This window comes from Lepidochelys olivacea (genome assembly GCF_965140295.1).
Source record: "Lepidochelys olivacea isolate rLepOli2 genome assembly, chromosome: 7".
NCBI classification, from domain to species: Eukaryota; Metazoa; Chordata; order Testudines; family Cheloniidae; genus Lepidochelys; species Lepidochelys olivacea.
In genome coordinates, this window is record NC_140417.1 from 116,997,391 (window position 1) to 117,018,052 (window position 20,662).

The 20,662-nt window shown below is 41.6% G+C and overlaps 1 protein-coding gene across 1 annotated transcript in view; it reads right to left on the reverse strand.

The window, feature by feature from the left end:
• The window catches only part of RBM20 (RNA binding motif protein 20), a 164,269-nt gene that overhangs the window by 30,119 nt on the left and 113,488 nt on the right, over positions 1-20,662 (reverse strand). The window contains exons 2-5 of the mRNA XM_084634379.1: positions 3,688-4,891; positions 2,705-2,766; positions 2,451-2,542; positions 1,983-2,080 (exon numbers count right to left, since the gene is read on the reverse strand). Of these exons, the coding sequence (XP_084490505.1) occupies positions 1,983-2,080; positions 2,451-2,542; positions 2,705-2,766; positions 3,688-4,891 (1,456 nt within the window). The remainder of the gene's footprint in view (positions 1-1,982; positions 2,081-2,450; positions 2,543-2,704; positions 2,767-3,687; positions 4,892-20,662) is intronic.

Below are 20,662 nucleotides of genomic sequence, written 5' to 3' on the forward strand. Positions count from 1 at the left end.
GAGTGACCTGGATGGCTTAGTAAGCCAGGTGCAAGCAAACAATATACATTCTAATAGGGCCAAACGTGAAGTTGTACGTCTATGCTCAAAGAAAGTAGGCCATACTTACAGGAAGGGTGGGGGTTCTATTCTAGTAAGCAGTGATTCACTTGCGGGTTATGTTAGATAATCAGGTGAACATGAGCTTGCAGTGCAATGCTGTGGTCAAAAGGACTCACACGATACTTGGATGCATAAACAGAGGAATCTTGAGTAGTAATAGGAAGGTGATATTACCTTTGTATTTGGCACTGGTGTGATTTCTACTGGAACACTGTGTTCAATTCTGGTGTTTACAATTCAAGAAGGATGTTGATAATTGGAGAGGGGTAAGGGAATAGCCATGAGAATGATTAAAAGAAAACATGGGATGAGTGAAACACTCTGAATAAGGTAGGAACTAACTCAAATCTTCATCCCGGACTCAAAGAGGACTTAAGGAAGTTTAGAGATGGTTAAAGGATGACTTGATCAGAGTCTATAAGTACCTACAGACAGAACAAAAATTTGAAAGTGGCCTTTTCTATCTAGTAGACAATGGTATAACACGATTCAATGGATAGAAGCTGAAGCTAGACAAAACCAGACTGGAAATAAGGCACAAATTTAACAGTGAGAGTAATTAACCATTGGGACAACTTACCCAGGTTTGTGGTGGATTCTCCATCACTGATAACTTTTAAATCATGATTGGAAGTTTTTTCTAAAAGATATGCTCTAGTTCAAACAGGTATTAATTCAGGGCAGTCCTATGGCCTGTGTTATACAGGAGGTCAGACAAGATGATCACAGTGGTCCCTTCTAGTTTTATCATCTGTGAATCTCTGAACATCCCTGGCATGAGCAAAATGAGAGCACAGAAGAAGAATGACCATATTAAAACAAACAGGGTGACGTTTCTGAAGGTGATAACTCAAAGCAAATAGGAGTGAGATGGGAACAGAATCAGCTTGGGTTTCCAAGATGCTTTTGACACGAGCTCAGTAGACTAGTGCATAACAAGCTGCACATAAAAACACATTTGGATATTATTTATATTATAGCAGCACTCAAAGTGAATCTTTGACTTCCCTATTTTTCACCCTACCTTTTCTATGTTTCAACTTTAACTCCCATCTCTTTATATTTTTATTATTATTATTAGCCCTTTTAAATTTAAGAATCAATTTTAACCTTAGCTTTTATTTATTTGCAATTTTCTATCCACTTGGATAAAAGTTGAGGTGACCCGGGTGAGACTAATAGGGGAATATTTTTGGCATGTGAGAGGAACGATGAATGCAGGGAAGAGTTACAGTGTGAAATCATGGAAGGGTGAACAGGGATGTGAACTTGCTGAAACATTACTAATGGCACTAGCTCAAGCAAGTAGCACAGAAAGTTTAACTAACAGAAAACTAGTCCTATAGAGCACATGTTCTCAAACTGGGGGCTGTGACCATTGTTTGGGGGGGGGGAAGTGAACAGGTGTCAGGGACTTGCACCCATCCTGCCCATCCCATACTCCTAACTAAGGGAGTGTCCCAGTGTGGGGAGGGTTGAACACCACTGCTAGAAAGTACTGTATCAAAAGGATTAGATGTTGCTCGTAGGGATGGGTGAAACATTTTGAATAAGGTAAGAATTAACTCAGATCTTCATCCTAAACTCAAACTGGACCTGAACCTCTTTGGGGTTTGAAAACGTTCAGAAAACCATTCTGATTCATCCACTCCAGGCTTCAACTGGGGCACACAACAAAAATAACCATAGTTGTGTAAGGAAGTCCCAACTCAACCAAGACCAGAAACATGTAGGAGGTACAGGTGAATTTGAATAAAGATCTGAAATTGTAGTTGCTTATCCAAAAGGGACCTTAAAATTAGTTCATTGTTGATTTGAGTAAGTATAGTCTGTTTCTACAATTAAATCAAGGAAGAAGAGATTTGGCTTATTATACTCACTTTTACTCCAGATGTAGGAGAAGAAAATGTAGGACCTGGCTGACCAAAGGATCTTGTTGACACAGTGGCATAAGATGAGCCAGCATTCGATGGGTAATCTAAATAATGGATTATACACACACACAGAGTGAAAACCTTGACTTGTATTAACTGTATATATGTGTCTAATTAAAAAAGACCACTTCTAAATAAATCAGAATTATTCACGCTTTACACAGAACTACAGATTGCTCGATACTACAGCAAAACACACTAATGAAAAGAAAAACAAATTCATACTTTAAGGTACAATCTTGCTTTCTTGGCTTTAGTTCTTCCATAAACTCCTAGCACAGAAAGCTTAAAAAGGGACCACTTAGGATGAAATTTTACCAAAAAAAAAAAAAAAAAAAAGTGTTCATTATAAAATTACTTTCTTTTTCATTTTAATTTGAATACTCATTATTAATGAATATTTAAACAACTCACCTTCGATGCCAGAAGGGTTGAAAACTGATGTGCTATTTGGAGATGAATGCAACACTGCCTCTACTGAACTTAACGTGCATTGGATGCCAGTGCTGAAAAGGGAAAACAGAGCTTTACTTCAAGAAGCAGGAATATAACAAAACACAATATGTCAAAATTTCAGAGGCGCAGATTCAATCCTCGTATAAATCTATTGAAGTTAGTGATGTTACACCAGCATGAATTTGGCCCAAGATCTCTGAAACAGTACTTACTTTTCTGAGAAAACCATACATTTTTGGATGTGAAGATTTCCTTTAATGTGCTGATCCCAGTCCTATGTTGAAACAAACAGGACATGACAGATAAATGTATAATAGAGGCTGTTTTTGAAATCAGCTTATTTCATATACTAGTATATGAAATAATTTAACTTTATAGTTTAACTTTATAGTTTAACTATATTTAACTTTATAGTTCATGGAAAAAACTTGGCAAGAGAATCTGAGGTGTGATTCATGAGGTAAGGAAGAATACAAAGGCTTACTGTATAAGAAGGGTACTAAATGGAATGATTCTAGTTCTACGTGGATTTTCATTCCACTCTGACATCAATTCACAACTTGTAAGTAAAATACTATAAATGGATGTTAAAAAGACTCCAGCTCCCGAAAATCTTCTATGCATGACTTTTCTCAAACAATTAAGTTTATGAGTATTAAATCAGTTAAGTTAATGTATCTGAAGGCCTCATCCTAACAGATGTTCAGTACCATCAAATTCCATTAGTGTCCATAACATTTGAAGGTTCTCAGCACCTTGGGCAACTGCGACCCTGCTCATAAAAATGTTCTGGTTTTGTTCCAGCGTGAAGCAAAAGCAAATGTCAAGACCTCAAAAAGTTGGCTCAAAACAGAACTGTTGTCCTCCAGGCAGTCCTACAAAATTATGTCCTCAGTTACACCCAGGTAACTCCACTCAAGGTCGAAGGGGGTTACACAGCTAGCATACGTTTGCTTGCAGCATCTGTATTACTAGTGATGATGCACAAGGAGGAAAGGACCCAGCTTGACTTTCAGAGACTAGTTAGAGTTTGCGGGACTGGTATTTAAAAGCCAACATAGTCAATTTTACTTGTAAAGCAAGCAAGTTTGATATGATATTAGTGAGACAATCTGTACTGAGAACTCCACAAGATGAATTTAATTGAATCACTTTGCAGAGTAGAATCACCTCTTAATGCATTAGAATCACTTACCTTTAGATCAAAGATTTTTCTGTCACACATTGTGCAGATGTGTGGGAAGTGAAGAGGGGCTATGCCATGAAAGTCATTTAGCTCATGAGGCTGAAGAGATCTCGTTGACAAGTCAGATGTGTTTGCAGTCAACTCCTCATTCTGCCTCATTCGGGAACTACTGAAACTTGGTTTACTATTGTTAAGTCTGTGGAAAGGAAGTGTAGTCCCAGCACCAAACTTTGTGTCAGGTGTCGGTTCCTCAGGGTTGTAGAGTTCATTTCTTATTTCATACTGCTGACCTGTGGATGGCCACAAGTTGCCACTGACCATGAGGTCAGGCTTGTTCTGGCTGGAGAAATTAGAAGCATTTTCCCACTGGCTATTTGCACCTGCATTATGTACCCCAGGGCCTGCTTCTCCTTTCTGACTCACAGTTTGATGAGCACTCATCTGTGGCTCACCAGAAAAACCCAAAGATTGTATTCCCGTTGGATGTTGTCCTTTAGAATTGGGACCATAGAAGTCTTTCTGAAATCCAGGCTGACTGTCGTGTTTTAGTTGGCCGGAAGGACCAAAATGACCCTCATAGGGTACCCCTCCTGAGGAGGAGGAGACTGAGTGAGACCCACTGGTCATGAAGCTATGCTGACTGCCCTGGCCTACATCAGCTGTGTATACTTGAGGGGCAGAGACATTTTGTTTATTGTAGTCATAAAATCCTCCTGCAGCAGACGAGTGGCCTGCCTTATTTAGACTCATAACTACAGCTGGTTGGCTGGACGTCTGAGACATTACACCTCCAAAGGGGTGCATGACAATAGCATTTGTGTTTTGATTCTGCATGTTCCCAACTGGCCCCATGCTTCCTCCTGGTACCGCTAAAGCTGGATTCTGTGCTGGAAAAGGTATTCCACTAGATGGAAATCTAGTATTGGAGATCACAGGTCCTTGCTGAGGTCCTCCGGCATGGCCCTGGGGCGTGTTAATCATGGACGGATGTCTTAATTGATTAAACAGCGGCTGAGACATGGCCACTTTGGAGAGAACTTGATTCAGAACCGTTGCAGCTGCTGTGTTGCTGGTGACTGCTGTCTGAGCCAATTTTAGCCTGTGCAGGGTTAGCTGGGCTTGTAGCTGAGCGAGCTGAAGACTTGTGGGAGAAGGAAGCAGCGGATTTGGAGTGCTGACAGAGAATGGATTTTTGTCCAGAAGCTTGGCCGCACTGAAAAGGAACAGGAGACGGTTTTGTTAAATTAATCTAAAAGTTAACAGCAGCCCCTTCTTACCATAATGGGACCTGAGCTAAGAAGCTACATTTTCTAAACTTGTGGCGGACGAGATGGTGGTTTATGACACAGCAGTAAGCCATCTCTCAAGTGTCTAGTGCCATATTCATTTCAATTAAAATATCATTAGGGAGATCAGTGGTGCAAAGACGGAAAAAAACGCCACGTTTATCTAGAGTCTGATCTACTAGGGTTGCCAACTTTCTGATTGCAGAAAACCGAACACCCTTGCCCCGCCCACTACCCCACCCTCTCTGAGGCCCCACCCCCACTCACTCCATCCCCCTTCTTTCCATCACTCGCTCTCACCCACCCTCACTCACTTGCTCATTTTCACTGGATGGGTGAGGGAGGGGGTGAGGGCATTGGCTGGGGGTGCAGGCTCGGACTCCGGGCTGGGGCAGAGGGTTGGGGTGCAGGGGGTGGGGTGAGGGCTCCATCTGGGAGTGTTTGCTCTGGGGCGGGGCCAGGGATGAGGGGGTTTGGAGTGTGTGAGGGGGCTCAAGGCTGAGGCAGGGAGTTGGGGTGCAGGACAGGGTGTGGGGTGCAGGCTCTGGGAGCGAGTTAGGGTGCAGGAGGAAGCTCTGGGCTGGGGCAGGGGGTTCTGGGTGGGCTCCGGATGGCGCTTACCTGAGGCGGCTCCCGGAAGCAGTGACATGTCCTCTGGCCCCTAGCCGCAGGGGCGGCCAGGGAGGCTTTGTGCACTGCCCTTGCCCGCAGGCAGCTTGGTTCCCAGCCAATGAGAGCTGCAGAGCCGGCGCTCAGGGCATGGGATGCGCGCAGAGCCTCTCTGGTCTAGGGGCCAGAGGACATGTTGCTGCTTCCCAGAAGCCATGTGGAGCCCACACCAGCAGGGAGCCCGCATTAGTCCCAGGAGCCCCATTGCACCGCCGACCAGACTTTTGACAGCCCGGTCAGCTGTGCTGACCGGATCCGCCAGAGTCCCTTTTCGACTGGGCGTTCCGGTCAAAAACCGGACACCTGGCAACCCTAATCTGATCTGAAGCCCACTAAACTCAATGGAAAGACTCTCATTGACTTCAGTGGGCTTTAGATCGGGCCCTTCGTTCATTTAAAGTATTTGTAGGACTCGTGACTGGATTTATATCTGACACACAAGGTGGGTGAGGTAATATCTTTTACTGGACCAACCTGTATTGCATTTATATTCACAGCAGCAGTGCAAGCTTTCCCAGACTGTACCAAAAATTTGCATCCATCTCAACCTCAAAAAAAAAAAATCTGCCCGGGTTGAGACAAAATAATTTCCTCGCCATAACCCATTCAATCCTTGCCCTCTCTGCTGAGGCAGCACCATTTATGATGTTTTTTTTGTGACCTGGGCATGTGTTCATTAGGAGGTGGACCAAGACTACTAACTCAGTCTATCTCAAGCCCCCAAGAGCCCCAAGGTAAGAGCTTTTGGCCATGAGTACAGTTAGGCTGTAAGTTAGAAGAAGGTTTCTACCTATCAGAGGAGGGAGCCTCCCCAGTAGGAGTTGTGGGGGCAAGACACCTAACTGGCTTTAAGATAGAGCTTGATAAATGTATGGTTGGGATTATATGACATGGTTCCCGCAATAACAATGGAGTGGACTTGATGACCCAGAAGGTCCCTTCCAATCCTATGTTCTTATGGTCACCAATGAGCCTAGATTCAACCCAGTATTCTAGCAGGGACATTATTGTCCCCATCACTACCCCCCGAGCCACCTATTCTTCCCGTACTGGTTACAAAAAATAGTTTAAAAAAACCCCTTGAAACAAACAAAACCCATTGAGACAAACCCTGTTCAAGAGGTACCATCATGGTTTACAGACCCCAAATGAAACCACCCTGTCCCCAAAATGGCATCCTCTGGCAATGGCAATTGTCCCTCGGAGAGATCAACTTGGAAGCTGGGAAAGCAGAGATTTAACACGAGGAGGTGAATAGTTCCCCATGACTGCACTGTGGAGGAAAATGAGAAAGACAGTGCCTGCAATCTTCCCCAAAGTCAGTCTAAAAGGGCTTCACCCACAACAAAGCTGGTGAAGTGAAAGCAGACAACAGTTCACACTTATATAGATTTCCTGTATAAACTGCTTTACAAACAGACTATCTGGCGGGTAAGGATTGTCCCTATTTTACAGATGTGAAAACTGGGGCAGGAAAGTCAAGTGGCCTGCCAAAGTCAGGAGGGGAAGCTACAGTCAGAGCCAGGATGAACAGATGCTCAGACAACCCCTCTCCCTTGAAATAGCTGTGTGGTCCTAGGGAGTCGGTCAGTCACTCTCTCTCTCTCTCTCACACACACACACAATTTTGTAAAGTCTGCACATTTTAATCACAAGATATCAAATAATTCTACAATCTCACCAGATCAAAATCAAGGTCTATGTGATTTTCACCCCTGCTAATGTTCAACATATACCCCTGTTTAAATAACTTGAATGGGACTCCTAATGTGAGTACGCTTATGCATGTGCTTAACAGCTTTCAGGACTAGGGCTACAGTGGAGTGTGTTATTCAGCGCTGGAATGCTTCACGGTCCAAGGGAGCCTTCAGGAGAGTTGCGAGGGTGGGAAAGAAGGGTACTTGATGAACTTGAATTGGAGGCTCATCCAAATGTAAGGGCAGTATGAAAAAAAAAAAAGCATAAAGGAAACAGCCCAGAGAGAAGGTTGGAGGGAGAATATGTAGAGGAATGTTATGTTCCCACACAGATTAGCTACACATAATAAAAAGAAAGCTAAATACCACACTGAACAAAGGGCAATACGGTGTTAATTGAATAACTGAGTAAGGATATAAATTACACACATAAAAACCTACATTAAAATAATGTTAAGGTTGAATAGTCAAGCACTCAAAAGTTAGGAAAGGTCAGAATTAAGATTGCTTGTAGAACGTTAATTCTGCCCCATTGTACATATGCATTGTGATGCACTTTAGCTACACAATCACTAGTTTTATAAAGACACCACACTGCCTGGGATCAAGCAGCGGGAGACCTGAGAGTACAGGACAGTCTCACTGCTTTCAGTTCTTGTGCCCAGCACCAGAATGGCTCCCAACAGGGAGAAGAAGCAATTGCAGGAAAAGTTCTGCTCAGCTCCCACAGTGGAGCATGCTCAGGATTTTCATGGGTGCAGCACAAGGCTTCTCTCTGACCCCAAGGTAACCCACCTGCTACATTTCACATCCTTGCTCTGAAACACGGAAGCACTAGACAGACAGTTGTGCGAATTTTAAAACACCGGCCAAACAATGCATTTTCCCCTAAGTTTCTTCTTGGAAAGAGCTGAACTGTTTTTGCAGACGCTTAAAAACAAAACCACAAACCATCACTTCTGCCTATAACGACCATCCTGTGTCCTTCCAGGAGATATGCACAATCTCTGGAGGAGACTGCTCAGTGGATGTGCATAAGATGGTATCCTCTGGCCACACTCCCTCTATAAGCAGTTCAAGCCCCGGTCTGGACAGAGCTTAGCCCTTAGGATCCTTAGAGTCAACAGACTTGGGCTGGCAGAGCTCACAGTGGCTCTCTAAAAATTGTTATCTAGACAACGCTTTGACGTGGCAGCTTGGGTTCTGAAGCCTAGGCATAGGGGTGGGCTTCCAAGCCTCAGCCCCAGCCCAAGCCGCAATTTCAAAGTGCTGTCTCCACAGCTATTTTTAGAGAGCTAGCTCTGATCCCGATAACCCACGCCTGTTGACCTGAGCTGGGTTGCTTGCTGAGGACTAGACATCCCCTTACAGGCCCACAGCAGAGCAGTGGTTGCATCTATTTTCCACCTCTGTCATGTCACCCTCTTTTCCTTGCCAGAGGCTTCTGCTAACAAACACCACAGATAATCCAGGTGGGTGAGGTAATATCTTTTATTGGACCAACTTCTGTGGGTGAGAGGGACAAGCTTCCGAGATAAAAAATACTACGTCACTGACTTTGCCTCTCTAATATCCTGGGACTGACAGGCAAACAACCACCCTGCATACCACAGATAATCAACACATTTCAAATGGCTGCTCATCCTTTCAACTATTACGCACGGTGCTAAGCCGTTGAATAAGAGGAATCCTGTCCAAGACTCATTTTATCTGTCCTATAAAAATATATTAAGTTTCAATTTCAAAGCAAGAACTAACCATCAACTACAATGCAACATTTGCTGTTAATAATTGGCTGATTTATAAAGATGTAATTAATTTTGATGGCTTGTCAGTATGTGACATTGTAAAAATACAAATTAATAAAATATCTGGTTCAATCTAAAGTACAACTAAAAGAAAATGAATGGGTTTCATATTTAACGTTAAATGTCCATTAGCAACTGCAGGGCACATCTGTCTCCAGGGATATCAAACAGAGGTTGGACAAGTATTTTATTATGCAACAACAGAATTCCCTGCCAGTAGAATAAACGCATATCAGCAGACTTCAGATTTGTAGTGCCTTTTGTTTTACCTTATGGTGGTTTTACTTTCCATTGCTCATTATCTGACCTGATTTTATGGTAGTGTTTACTCCAGATTCGTTTGCAAAAGGAAGTTACTTTGCAAGCATGGTCAAAATATTACATGTGCATACAAACAAACCCAATCCCGTGAGAGGCTAAGCACCCACAAATCCCAAGCGGATGTCAACAGGATATGAGGTTGCTCATTACATTACAAAAATCAAGGCCACAATTAGCAAAACTGTATTGCTTTAACATGCAGTGAAGTGGTAGAAAACTAGCAAACGTTGTTATTACCACCTGAAAATTAGACACACTATTACGCCTGATTACATACTATGAAAGATACATTATGTAGCTGGCATCTGGAATATTCTTATGTTATGCTATGTGGGATTTACTAAAATCAGAACAGTGTCATTTCTTAGCTGCTAGTCCATCCTGTATACTGTCAAAGCAATAAAACCCTTTTTAAAACTGCTTTATGAGCATAAAGACGCATTGCCTAGTAGTCTTAAAATAAAAACTTGAAGGGCTTGTAGTTCCACTTATAATTCTTTGAGATTTTGGAGATCCAGATGAATGCTGTTTCTAACGGTTTAATCCCCGGTGCTGAAAGGACATACAATAGCACATACGCATCAGAGCATTACCGCAGCTGCCATGGCTTTGTAACAGCTCCTGTTAGACACCTGGAACCAGTTCTCAGGGGAGATGGTACAACCATTTGCCTCACATGTTCTCAAACCAGGCCCCAAAAGCAACGGGTACTCGATGTGCCATAACTATAGCAGTTACTTTGGGACCGCTGCTAACACTGCCCTACAGAATATTCTACACCATAATGCCCTGTTATAGTGATTCTCTATCAGTGGGCCACGCAACACTCAACGTACTCTGTGGAGCTTGCTTTTGTCACAACAGTGAAGTATTTGTCCATTTTAAAGCAGGACAGGAGGGGAGACAAAAGTGGACAGCAGAGATCTGTGCAACGTCCTCTCTCCCTCCCCTTGCGGGGCCACACATCGGGGGAGGGTCCCAGAGCCGAGGCTACTGCCTGAGCCCAAATGTCTACACTACCATTTTACAGCCTTGCAGCCTGAGCCATATAAGCTCGAGGCTGCTGACCTGAGCCAGCCATGGGTGTTTTATTGTAGTGTAGACATACCTTCTGTGTCTGTCTGCAGAGCTGGAGCAAAGAGGAGCTGTGAGATTAAGTCACCAGTCATCAGCAGCTGCTGCCATCCCTGCCTAACACTGTTTAGCAAGTGAAAACATGAAGGAAGGTGCAGGGGAGAGACATGGGTTGCAAGTTGATTCTGAACATTGGCATTTCCAGATTTTGGAATGCTTCATGTTACAACCGTAAAGTTCTTTTAACACAGTTCCCTCCTCCCCTCTGTCCTGCTGAGTTCCCACCCCCTCACCTTCCTTAACGGGATATTTTTAAATGCAGCCAATCACTGTAGTTAGGACTGGGAAGGTGAGGCACTGGCATCCAGGTTGGGAGGAGGCTGTAGATTAGGAGGCTGAGAGCAGCTGTGTCTAGGACAGGATCTTTGTATTTAAAAAGCAGTGCATGATAGGAAAAAGTTTGAGAACTTGTGCTCCCCTATGTAATATGGGACATAGGAGTGGTTATGGGACCTGAAAAAGAATATTTTATATATATATATAATCATTTTATATTTTGTTTCTCTGTTTCTACAATCTGAGCAAAATGTTTACATTTATGACTAGTTCTTGGCAGCACAATTTTGCAATCAACTCCGAGACACAGATTTAACCAAATATTAAAGATTTTATAAATTGTATTAAGATTCTGCTCAGCAAAGATGTTTTAGATTAGTAATGCACCCTACTTACACAGAGAGTAAGAGAGAGAGAGAGACAAAATAATCCATTTCCTATACATTTGTTGCTGACAGTATTGCCAAACCTAATTGTTCAAAAATCATGAGATTGGAGATTAAAAACTAATAGTTTGGGGGATTCTTTTTATTTCCCTTCTGGTTTTTAACATCTGGGATATGTGGGTTACATTTTCCATTTTTCCCCCTACAACCATGAGGTCTAGAAACCTTTAAGGAAAAAAAACCCCAAACAATCCCAAAACCAAAAAACGAAAGTTGTGATTCTCACATACACATTCATATGACTCCAGGAGCTGAGGCTTTAAGAAACACATCAAATATCATGAGATTCACAATAAAATTGCAAAAGCCGGCACAACTATATTGCTACTATTTAGTTCAGCCAATCTGTTATCTCTGTAACCTTTAGCATCCAGGAACAGACAGTAACAGAGTTGTCTGTAGTTAGTATCTGGACACCTGGATTAGTTGAATAACCCTATCTATGAGAGCGATGAAAAGGCTAAATAGAAAACATGTCCATTAGAAGACTCAAAGAATATGTTGATTGCTTATTCAAAGCCAAAATTGCTCATAAAGTGCAGTTTGGTAAATTATCTTTCTATTCTATTTTGAATTACACTTGTGGAGTGATTGATTTAAATTATGCTTGCTCATGCATATATTTGGACTGTTGCACCTGGTGTGAGTTTAAATAGATTAGGCAAAGGTACTGTGCTTCAAAGGTGTGCAAAATTTAATCTGTTTTGTGGAATTCTGTATGAAAATTTTACATCTTCTGTGATTATGCATATGAATCTGGCATTACATGTAAGTTTGTTGAGATGACATTTTTTCCAATCGGAACATTGAGAAAACATGAATTTGTGAAAATTTCCAAGGTAAAACTTGTTTTCACTTTAACAATATAATTAAAAAATGAGCATATTTCAGTAAAGTTTTCTGAAACTAATGATCCATTTAGTGCATAAAAATAAACCAAAACGACTTAATATACAGGAGTACTCTAAAACGATTTCTATTTTGCACTACTCTTTAGTTATGATAATTTATGACAGCTGTGTATGTCAGAGTATGCTATTTTTGGTAAGTTACAACTCTTGTCTGAATCAATTTTTCTAACATAGCAAGCAAACTTGTAATTCTTCATTCAGGACTATGTACATGGTGAGTTTGAGGACTTTAAAAAAGCCATTTTTGAGTTATCTGAACACAAAACATTATATTCTGTTAAAAGTAGGAAACATATCTTCTCCCCAATGCTTCATTAGTTCCAGAACAGCTGGACTAATGTTTCTAAACTTTTTAAAAAAAATATTCACCATTTGGCGGAAAGAGAAAAAAAAATCCAACCCCATATTATCTACGAAGAGCTAACAAAAATCAATAAGGTCTTAGGGCCAAACCTTGCCTTCAGATAAATGTGCACAACTTCAGCAATCTTCCGTGAGCATCTTTGGGCACACGAGGGCAAAAACTGTCCCCTAGAATTCAAAGAGCTCCACAACCATACCTATAACAGTGCTGCAATTAGGGTCACAAGTAGAGCGATGATAAACCCCAGTAATATAAAACAGATTAACTAGTAAAATCAAGGTTTATATTCTTTTGTTCTTCTAACCCCCAGAAAATGTAGGGTTAAAATTAATTGTTAAATAAGCTCACCCCTTTCATCACTGAGGATGCGTACTTTGGTGAAAAGGTGTATGGGGAAACATTTGTCTTTTGTCTGAATTATACTCCAGGATCCTTTTTTCCTCAGAGCTCTATGATGAATATTTTCTTTGGTTTTTGCAGGAGGATTTGCTGGGTCAGACGATTTTTGGACATTTGCAGAAGGGAGGGGCGGGAACTCCACCTTGATTATTTAGGTTCTGAAATCCTGTGCATCAGAGGTTTTCTTGCTGAGCTTTGGTCAGAACAGATAAAAGACTTAGATGACGTTTCACAGTAAAATCAGTTGATTACAGGGGCACTGAAAATCTGACCTGCTTTAATGCATTTAAACAATGGGGGCATAAATCCTTCATAATCCAAATTCTACATTAAAAGCCCACCATTATGTTACTGAGAACTTAAAAGAAAACATTAGCAAATGCTTATTTGGGACCTAGACAGAACAGTCGTGTATGTTTGGCACTGGGGGTTATACCCTTATTCAGCCTATTACACAAAGCTAACCATTCGGTGGAGGATAGAATGCAAATACTCACTATTTATTGCACAGCTGTAAAGGCTGGGATTTTCAAAGCTGTCTAAGGAACTGAGATGCCCGATTCCCACTGCAAGTCCTTTAGCCTCCTAGGTGCTATTCCCCCATTGGTTCTGTTTATATGCATCAACAGTTCTTTACACTTGCAGTTGTTAGACAAAAAGTTGCATCTCATCTAATGCTGCTGAGACATTTCTTATTAATCAGTCCAACCTACGTTGCACAGGTCTGGGAGTGCCTCATCTGGGACAACAGACCTTGCAGAAATCAACTAAATGTTTTGTTTTCTTTACAGAGAGTTTTGTTCAATTTGACCAGCTCAAACCATGAAACCACCGTCATGGATCACAAGCCAGGGCAATTGCATAAAAACAACACAGCTAGGATTGTGGCATTCAGAGTGCTTCACTATTTTGCTACCTCATATTTGATTTACATTCACACTGATGCCAGCACCTTCAGTTTTGCTCAGAGAATGTTCTGTGTTATTATACGTCCGTATTTTCCCGGCCATGTCCGGCTTTTTGGTTCTTAAATTGCCATCTGGGAAGAATTTTTAAATATTTAAAAATGACTGGGATTTTGCCATTATTATTTTTCTCCAAAGAAGAGTCGATCATTCAAGAAAGAAAGTGAATGTTGATCACTCGAGAGAGTGCCCACTTTTTCCTCCTAGCTCCCAGCGCTTGTGCCGCAAAACAGCTGTTTTGCACAGCTGGGAGGGACGGGGGAGGAGGGGGAACGCTGTGTGCTCAGGGGAGGAGGCGGGGCTGGGGCAGGGATTTGTGGAAAGGGTCCAATGGGGCAGGGAGGGGGTGGAGTTGGGGTGGGGACTTTGGGGAAGGGATTGGAATGGGGGCGGGGAAGGGGTAGAGTTGGGGCAGGGTGTGAGCAAATACCCGCCCTGTGGATTGTCCTCTTCTTTGAATGTTCAAATATGGTAACCCTAGTGTTATATGGCATCTGTTTGCTGTGCAATTTCCAGGTACTGTAATAACTGGCTTTTCTTTACAACTCTCTCATGTAATGCCCTCCTTCCATTTGAGTCAGAGAAGTTAGAGATGGAAAAGATACTACTTAGGCAAAGCCGGCCCCTTGTAAGTACAGGATATAGTGTCTCTGACAGTGAATGTGTCAGATATAAAACTCCATTTACTCTTGAATTCTGTAGTGATGCTCACTGGTTTCAAGATTTCTTTTGTACCACTTTGTACCATTTTTCTCGAAGCAGTGTTGTATGTACAGTCATAGTGTTTGAGGACTATTTTGTAAATACGACTATAGCTTTATAAATTAATAATATGTCAATCATACCAATTCCCCTTATTTTTAGAGATATGTGCTCATCTGTCTTCCAACAGTGGCCAAAGCCAGGTACTTCAGAGGGAATGGACAGAACAGGCAATCATCGAATGATCCATCCCCTGTCCTCCACTCCCAGCTTCTGACAGTCAGAGGTTTAGGGACACCCATAGCATGGGGCTGCATCCCTGACCATCTTGGCTAATAGCCATTGATGGACCTATCTTCCATGAACTGATCTAATTCTTTTTTGAACCCCGTTATAGTTTTGGCCTTCACAACATCGCCTGGCAAAGAGTTCCACAGGTTGACTTTGTGTTGTGTGAAGAAGTACTTCCTTTGTTGGCAGTGGTAATTGTGTCCTAGACAGCAAGAGAGACCATTCAGAGTTGCACTGCAGAGAGCGGAACACTTCTCTGAGTACATAGTTTTGTTTTACAAGACAAGGCCGATACAGAAGATGGAGGGGCTGAAGCCTCCAGGGACAGTAAACCTGGAAGCTAAGAATTTAGCTCAGGCATGGAAGAACTGGAAAGAGGAATTTAATCTCTATGTACGTATCGCTGTGGTGGATAAAGAGGAGGCTTTCAAAATAAAACTGTTCTGTTACCTCATTAGAGAAAGGGGGAGAGGGATAAGTGAGATTCTGTGTGCAGAATTTCCCCGAGCTCAATGCACCTTAGAAGCAATAATGGGCTGGTTTTGATAGTCACCATACCCCCTGTAAAAATGAAATGGTGGAAAGATACAATTTCTTTAGTTGGGATCAAGCAGTTGGGGAGAGTACAGATAAGCACAGCAGCAGTTTAAAAGTGCTTGCAGTCTGCTGTAACTTTGGAAATATTAAAGACTCGTTGATAAGAGATCGGATAGTGTGTGGGATACAAAATTCACAAGTATGAGAGCGGTTGCAGAGGGAAGCTGACTTAACTGTAGAGAAAAGTTTGGAGATATGCAGGGCTGAAGAGCTGTCCAAGGAGAGGATTAGAACCCTGGAAGGACAGTCAGCAGACACTGCCCATGCAGTACATAAGAAACAGAAATCAAAATCAGATACAACATCAATAGATGACAATGGTACAGACACATGCAAGTATTGTGGGAGAAAACATGTAAGAGAGAAAGAGAAGTGCCTGGCTTATGGGAAAAAATGCCATATCTGTGACAAATGTAATAATTTTGTAGCCAAGTGTTTGTCCAGAGAGAGGAAAAACAAATCCATGCTACACACAGTAACTGAAGAGAGCAACAGTGAGCATGAGGACATTATGTGGTTGACCAAACAGCTGGTAAACACAGTGCAGGAGGGCCCTAGTGAGCATTAGAAACAGTTATATGCAGCCATGTTATTTGGGAGAAAAGCGATACTGTTTCAAAATTGCAGAGCAAGTTGTAACATTATCCCAACCAGTCTGGTGAACCCAGACATATGGTTGGAAGAGACTAACCAGCTGTTAACAATGTACAACCTTACCACTTTAAAGCCCATGGAGAAACGTAAAATTAAGAAATCCAAGGAACACAAAGTAATACAGACTGGACTTTGTGGTCAAAGATGAGACAGCAGTACTGCTTCTGGACAGCAGGGCCACCCAAGCCATGGACCGGATAAAAGTACAGCTCCAGAACAAAGGAAGTGGATAGTGGGGTGACTGAAGATACCTCGGATGGTATTACCTGGGACCGGGAGATGATACAGAGGGAGTATAGACATGTGTTTCAGGGAGGCGGATGGCTAGATGGTGTTTATAAAATAGAGACGGACATCAGTGTGAAGCCAGTTAAATTGCCAAAAAGAAGAGTACCGGTCGCATTACTACAGCCACTGAAAGACAAACTGCAGAACCTGCAGAACTGTGGAATTATACAGCCTGTAGGGAAGGGCACAGGCAGGATAGGCAGTTTTATGGTGGTAAGACAGACATACAGAAGACTGAGAACATGCAAAGACCAAAGCCTTTAAACCAAACTTTAGAACGGAACCATTTGCCTCTGACTACAATTGAGGCCATATTACCAGATCTGTCTAAAGTGAGACTTTTTCCAAGCATGTGATGTAAAAACATATTCTGGCACATTGAACTGGATGAAGAATCAAGTTACTTGACAACCTTCGCAGCTCAGCTGGGGAGATACCAATGATTAATGATGCTATCAGGGCATCCTGAAAGCAATGGCAAAGTGGAATCAGCAGTAAAAAGTGCTAAGAAACTGTTGGAAAAAAATGAAAACTGCAGGGGCTGACCCATACGTAGCACTACTAGATCACAGAAATACTCCCTCGCAAGGCCTAAATTGTAGTCCAGCCCCAAAGACTGATGCACTGTAGAATGAAGACACTCTTGCTGAGGAGCGAAAGGTTGTTAGTACCAGGGTACTCAGGTGCTTCGCTTGCTGAACTGCACAGAAACCAACCAAAAAGACCAGCGTTTTACCACAGCAGATCCGCAAGAGATCAGCCAGATCTGGAGCCAGGTGACTGAGTGGTGGGGTTCCGGGAAGGCTGAAGAGCAACAGAGTGCTATTTGTAGGGGTGGGGCAGAGCTAAAAAGTGTGGGGAGAGACACCTCAGAAAGTGGGAATGGAGCTTCCGAAGGAGAGAGGACTATGGAAAAGCCTACCACAAGGTGGAGAGAGGAGGTCACCCGAGGCCCCAAAGGGAGGGGGAAAGGAGAGGAGGACCCAATGTGAGAGAGACATGGAAAGAGATAGATGGAGAAACCAGGGAAAGAAGGGCCCAGGGATGAATATGAAAGGAAGGGGGAACAGCTAGGAGAGGAAAAGAGAGAGAATTGGAGATGCCAATGGGATGAGGAGAGGGACCCCAGGAAGGAGAGTGGTGCAGACCTGGAAAATGCAAGAAGGATCAAAGAGGGAAGAAGGCCCCCCCCGGACAGAGATGGAGTGAGAGGGGAGAGACCGAGGAGGAGAGAAGATAATTGGCTAACTACCTGCAATGCCTACTGGACGCTTGCAAGAATGGATGCCAATGTCCAAGTCAGCATCCCCATCTTTAAGCCTCAGTGAGTATTCACAGTGCATGTCCCAGACCCCCATCCCACCCCAACTAGTAAAATTAAAGAAAGAAGAGTAGGCTTGACACTCCCGATCTAGCCATAGCGAAAAAACAAGCAGTGGCCTTTTAACAGAACACAACAAAAACTCTAATTAAAAAATCCCTTCAAGCCTCCTTTATACCCCATAATGAAGCAAAAAATGGCAAAAACCCAATTTAAAAACATGTCTTTGTGACATAAATTTGAAAGAATATGTGCCAACTAGAACAACAGGATGGGTCTATTTTTTGATATCTGAATTTCCACAGTTTTCTTAACCAATGTTCGTATTACATAATTGCATATTTTAAGTGTTCCTTCTATGTTGTATATTTTAAAAATAGATACATGTTTATATACTTATTACTGCTATATTCACACACATTATTTATACACATATATTAATTATGATAATCACAGAACAGATCTGGCTGCAACTGAAGTCAATTGCAAAGCTCTTTGTGAATTCAGTGAGAACAGAATCAACCCTCTTATGTCTCCTTTTGGTTATGTTTACTTTAAAAACATAATAGTGGGTTGAAGAATAGTCTTCTTTAAAGGTTTCTCAATGCAAATTTGATTATTAAGATATGATATCAATACGATTTCCTGGGGGTAAAAGGAGGCCCAATTTGGCCAAAAGGTTTCAATCTCGGTTTTGTAATTGTCTGTTATTCAGTTTTCTTAAAAAGGATCCAAATAGCAAAGATAATGCCATCTTATATATAAGTCTTTTGATATATATTTAACGTGCCTCTATTTTTAAAGAGCAGTAGTTCATGTGAATCACAGCAGAGTTTAGAGAATATATTCCTTCATGCGGAAAATGCATTATATCAAGTGATAATTATCAGAACTCTTTGGCATACAGAATATTAATTTATTGTCTTGAATAATAAAAAACAAATGTTATTCAATCAATTTCCAAAACTAAAATTAAATAGACGAGTGTTTAAATGCTTTAATCTTGAACACACACACCAAAAGCATTTTCGACAAAGGAGGCAATTTAATCTAAACTCTGTATTAGAAATTTTGTATAATTTACCTTAAGATTTTCCTTTATTTCTGCCTTCAGTGTTAGTTTCGAGTAACTGACAGGTAACGTATTCAGAGCTCGCCAGAGGTTTTTAAGGTCAGGCTTGACAAAGCCCTGGCTGGGATGATTTAACTGGGAATTGGTCCTGCTTTGAGCAGGGGGTTGGACTAGATGACCTTCTGGGGTCCCTTCCAACCCTGATATTCTATGATTCTATGATAAAAGCAATTAGCGTGTTATGTTGGAAAATCAGAAACAGTTTTATTGAAAATATCTGATTCCACAGAATTGGATGGAGCAGCTGCAGAGCGAAAGAAAAAAAAACCGTGATGATATCAGTGCTCAATTTGTACCAGGGCTGAGCCCCGGCATCTTTAGGCTTGGCAGTTCATATCCCCGGCACCTCTGGCTTGCCACGTTGGTTATCAAAGCAAAACAACTTCTTGAGCCCCGGCACCTAATTGCTCAAGCGCTGGTGCCTTGGCTTTCATTACAAATTAAGCCCGGTATCAACCATTTCCTCCACCTTCATCTAATGATTTTACTACATTACCCTCTCTCAGAAAAACAAAAACCAAACCAACAACCCCCCAAAAGATATTAACTGAAACGCTAAATCAACATGATAAAATTGTAAATTGAAAAGACACTGCTTTTTGTTTAAAACATATTCTTATTTCCCGTGCACTATTTTTTTGGGTCTGTTTTTCATATTTTTTCTTGAAAATGCACTCCTCAATAGCTTTATGTTCCTGAAAAAGGCCAGGTCTTATTTAGTTCTGTTGGTTACAGCATTAGATTATTCTACTTAATTCATTATATATTTGATACATCTTTTAATCACAAAATGTTTCTCAGGCCACAGATTGTGCTCGCTTTCCTGTTTTGAAAGCACTTTCCCTACTGTGTGAACTACTGGAAATCAACGACAACGAAACACTTTTCTATAATATTGTATGCTACTTATGTGTCTGGATTTTTCTCTGAACATTAAAAGCCTTCTTCAAAAGTAACTTCACATCCAGTACTAGTTGTAAAACAATGTATCATCCTTAATGTAACAGCTTTAATATTTCTCGATTCTGAAGAATTCTATTCACAAACATGACGCTTGATCTACATTTTATGAAAAAAAGTGTCAGTTCTTTAGCAAATAAGAAGATTTCTCAATTGAGCAACTTGGAAATGGTTTTGATGTTCTGATTCATTTTAGGGTTTTTTAAATGGCTCTGGGCATAATGGTTGTCAATAATATTAACAGAATTCTGCCTTTCATTTATTCACATAGTTTAAAATGCTCATCAAAGAGTAATTAAATAGGGAAAATCAATAGCGTATGGAATCGCAAATATGGAATCTGCGAATACAGACTAACACGGCTGCTACTCTGAAGCGTATGGAATGTTTCTTAAAGTATAAAAACCCTGGTTCACAAAACCACAACCACAGCCGCGACCTGCCATGGACTGAATAGCTGGTTTAAAATAAAAGTTAACTGTTACAAGTAGATCTACACATTTTTCATTTTTTCTTTTGTAATGGAAATATTTGGGTTTTAAAATTAAACTTTAAAAAGACCACAAGAAACTACTAAAATACACCATCATACTTAGGAGATTAAAATACGGCCAGTGTTTTGGAGAGGACAGAAACCAGTGTCACTTCCACATTAGGAAGAGACAGGATGACATTATGCAATCTTACCTTTTTGTAACATTTAAGGGTGCCAGGAGGAGGTGCAGCCAGTAGCTGTTTTTGGTGTCACGCACACACCTCCCTA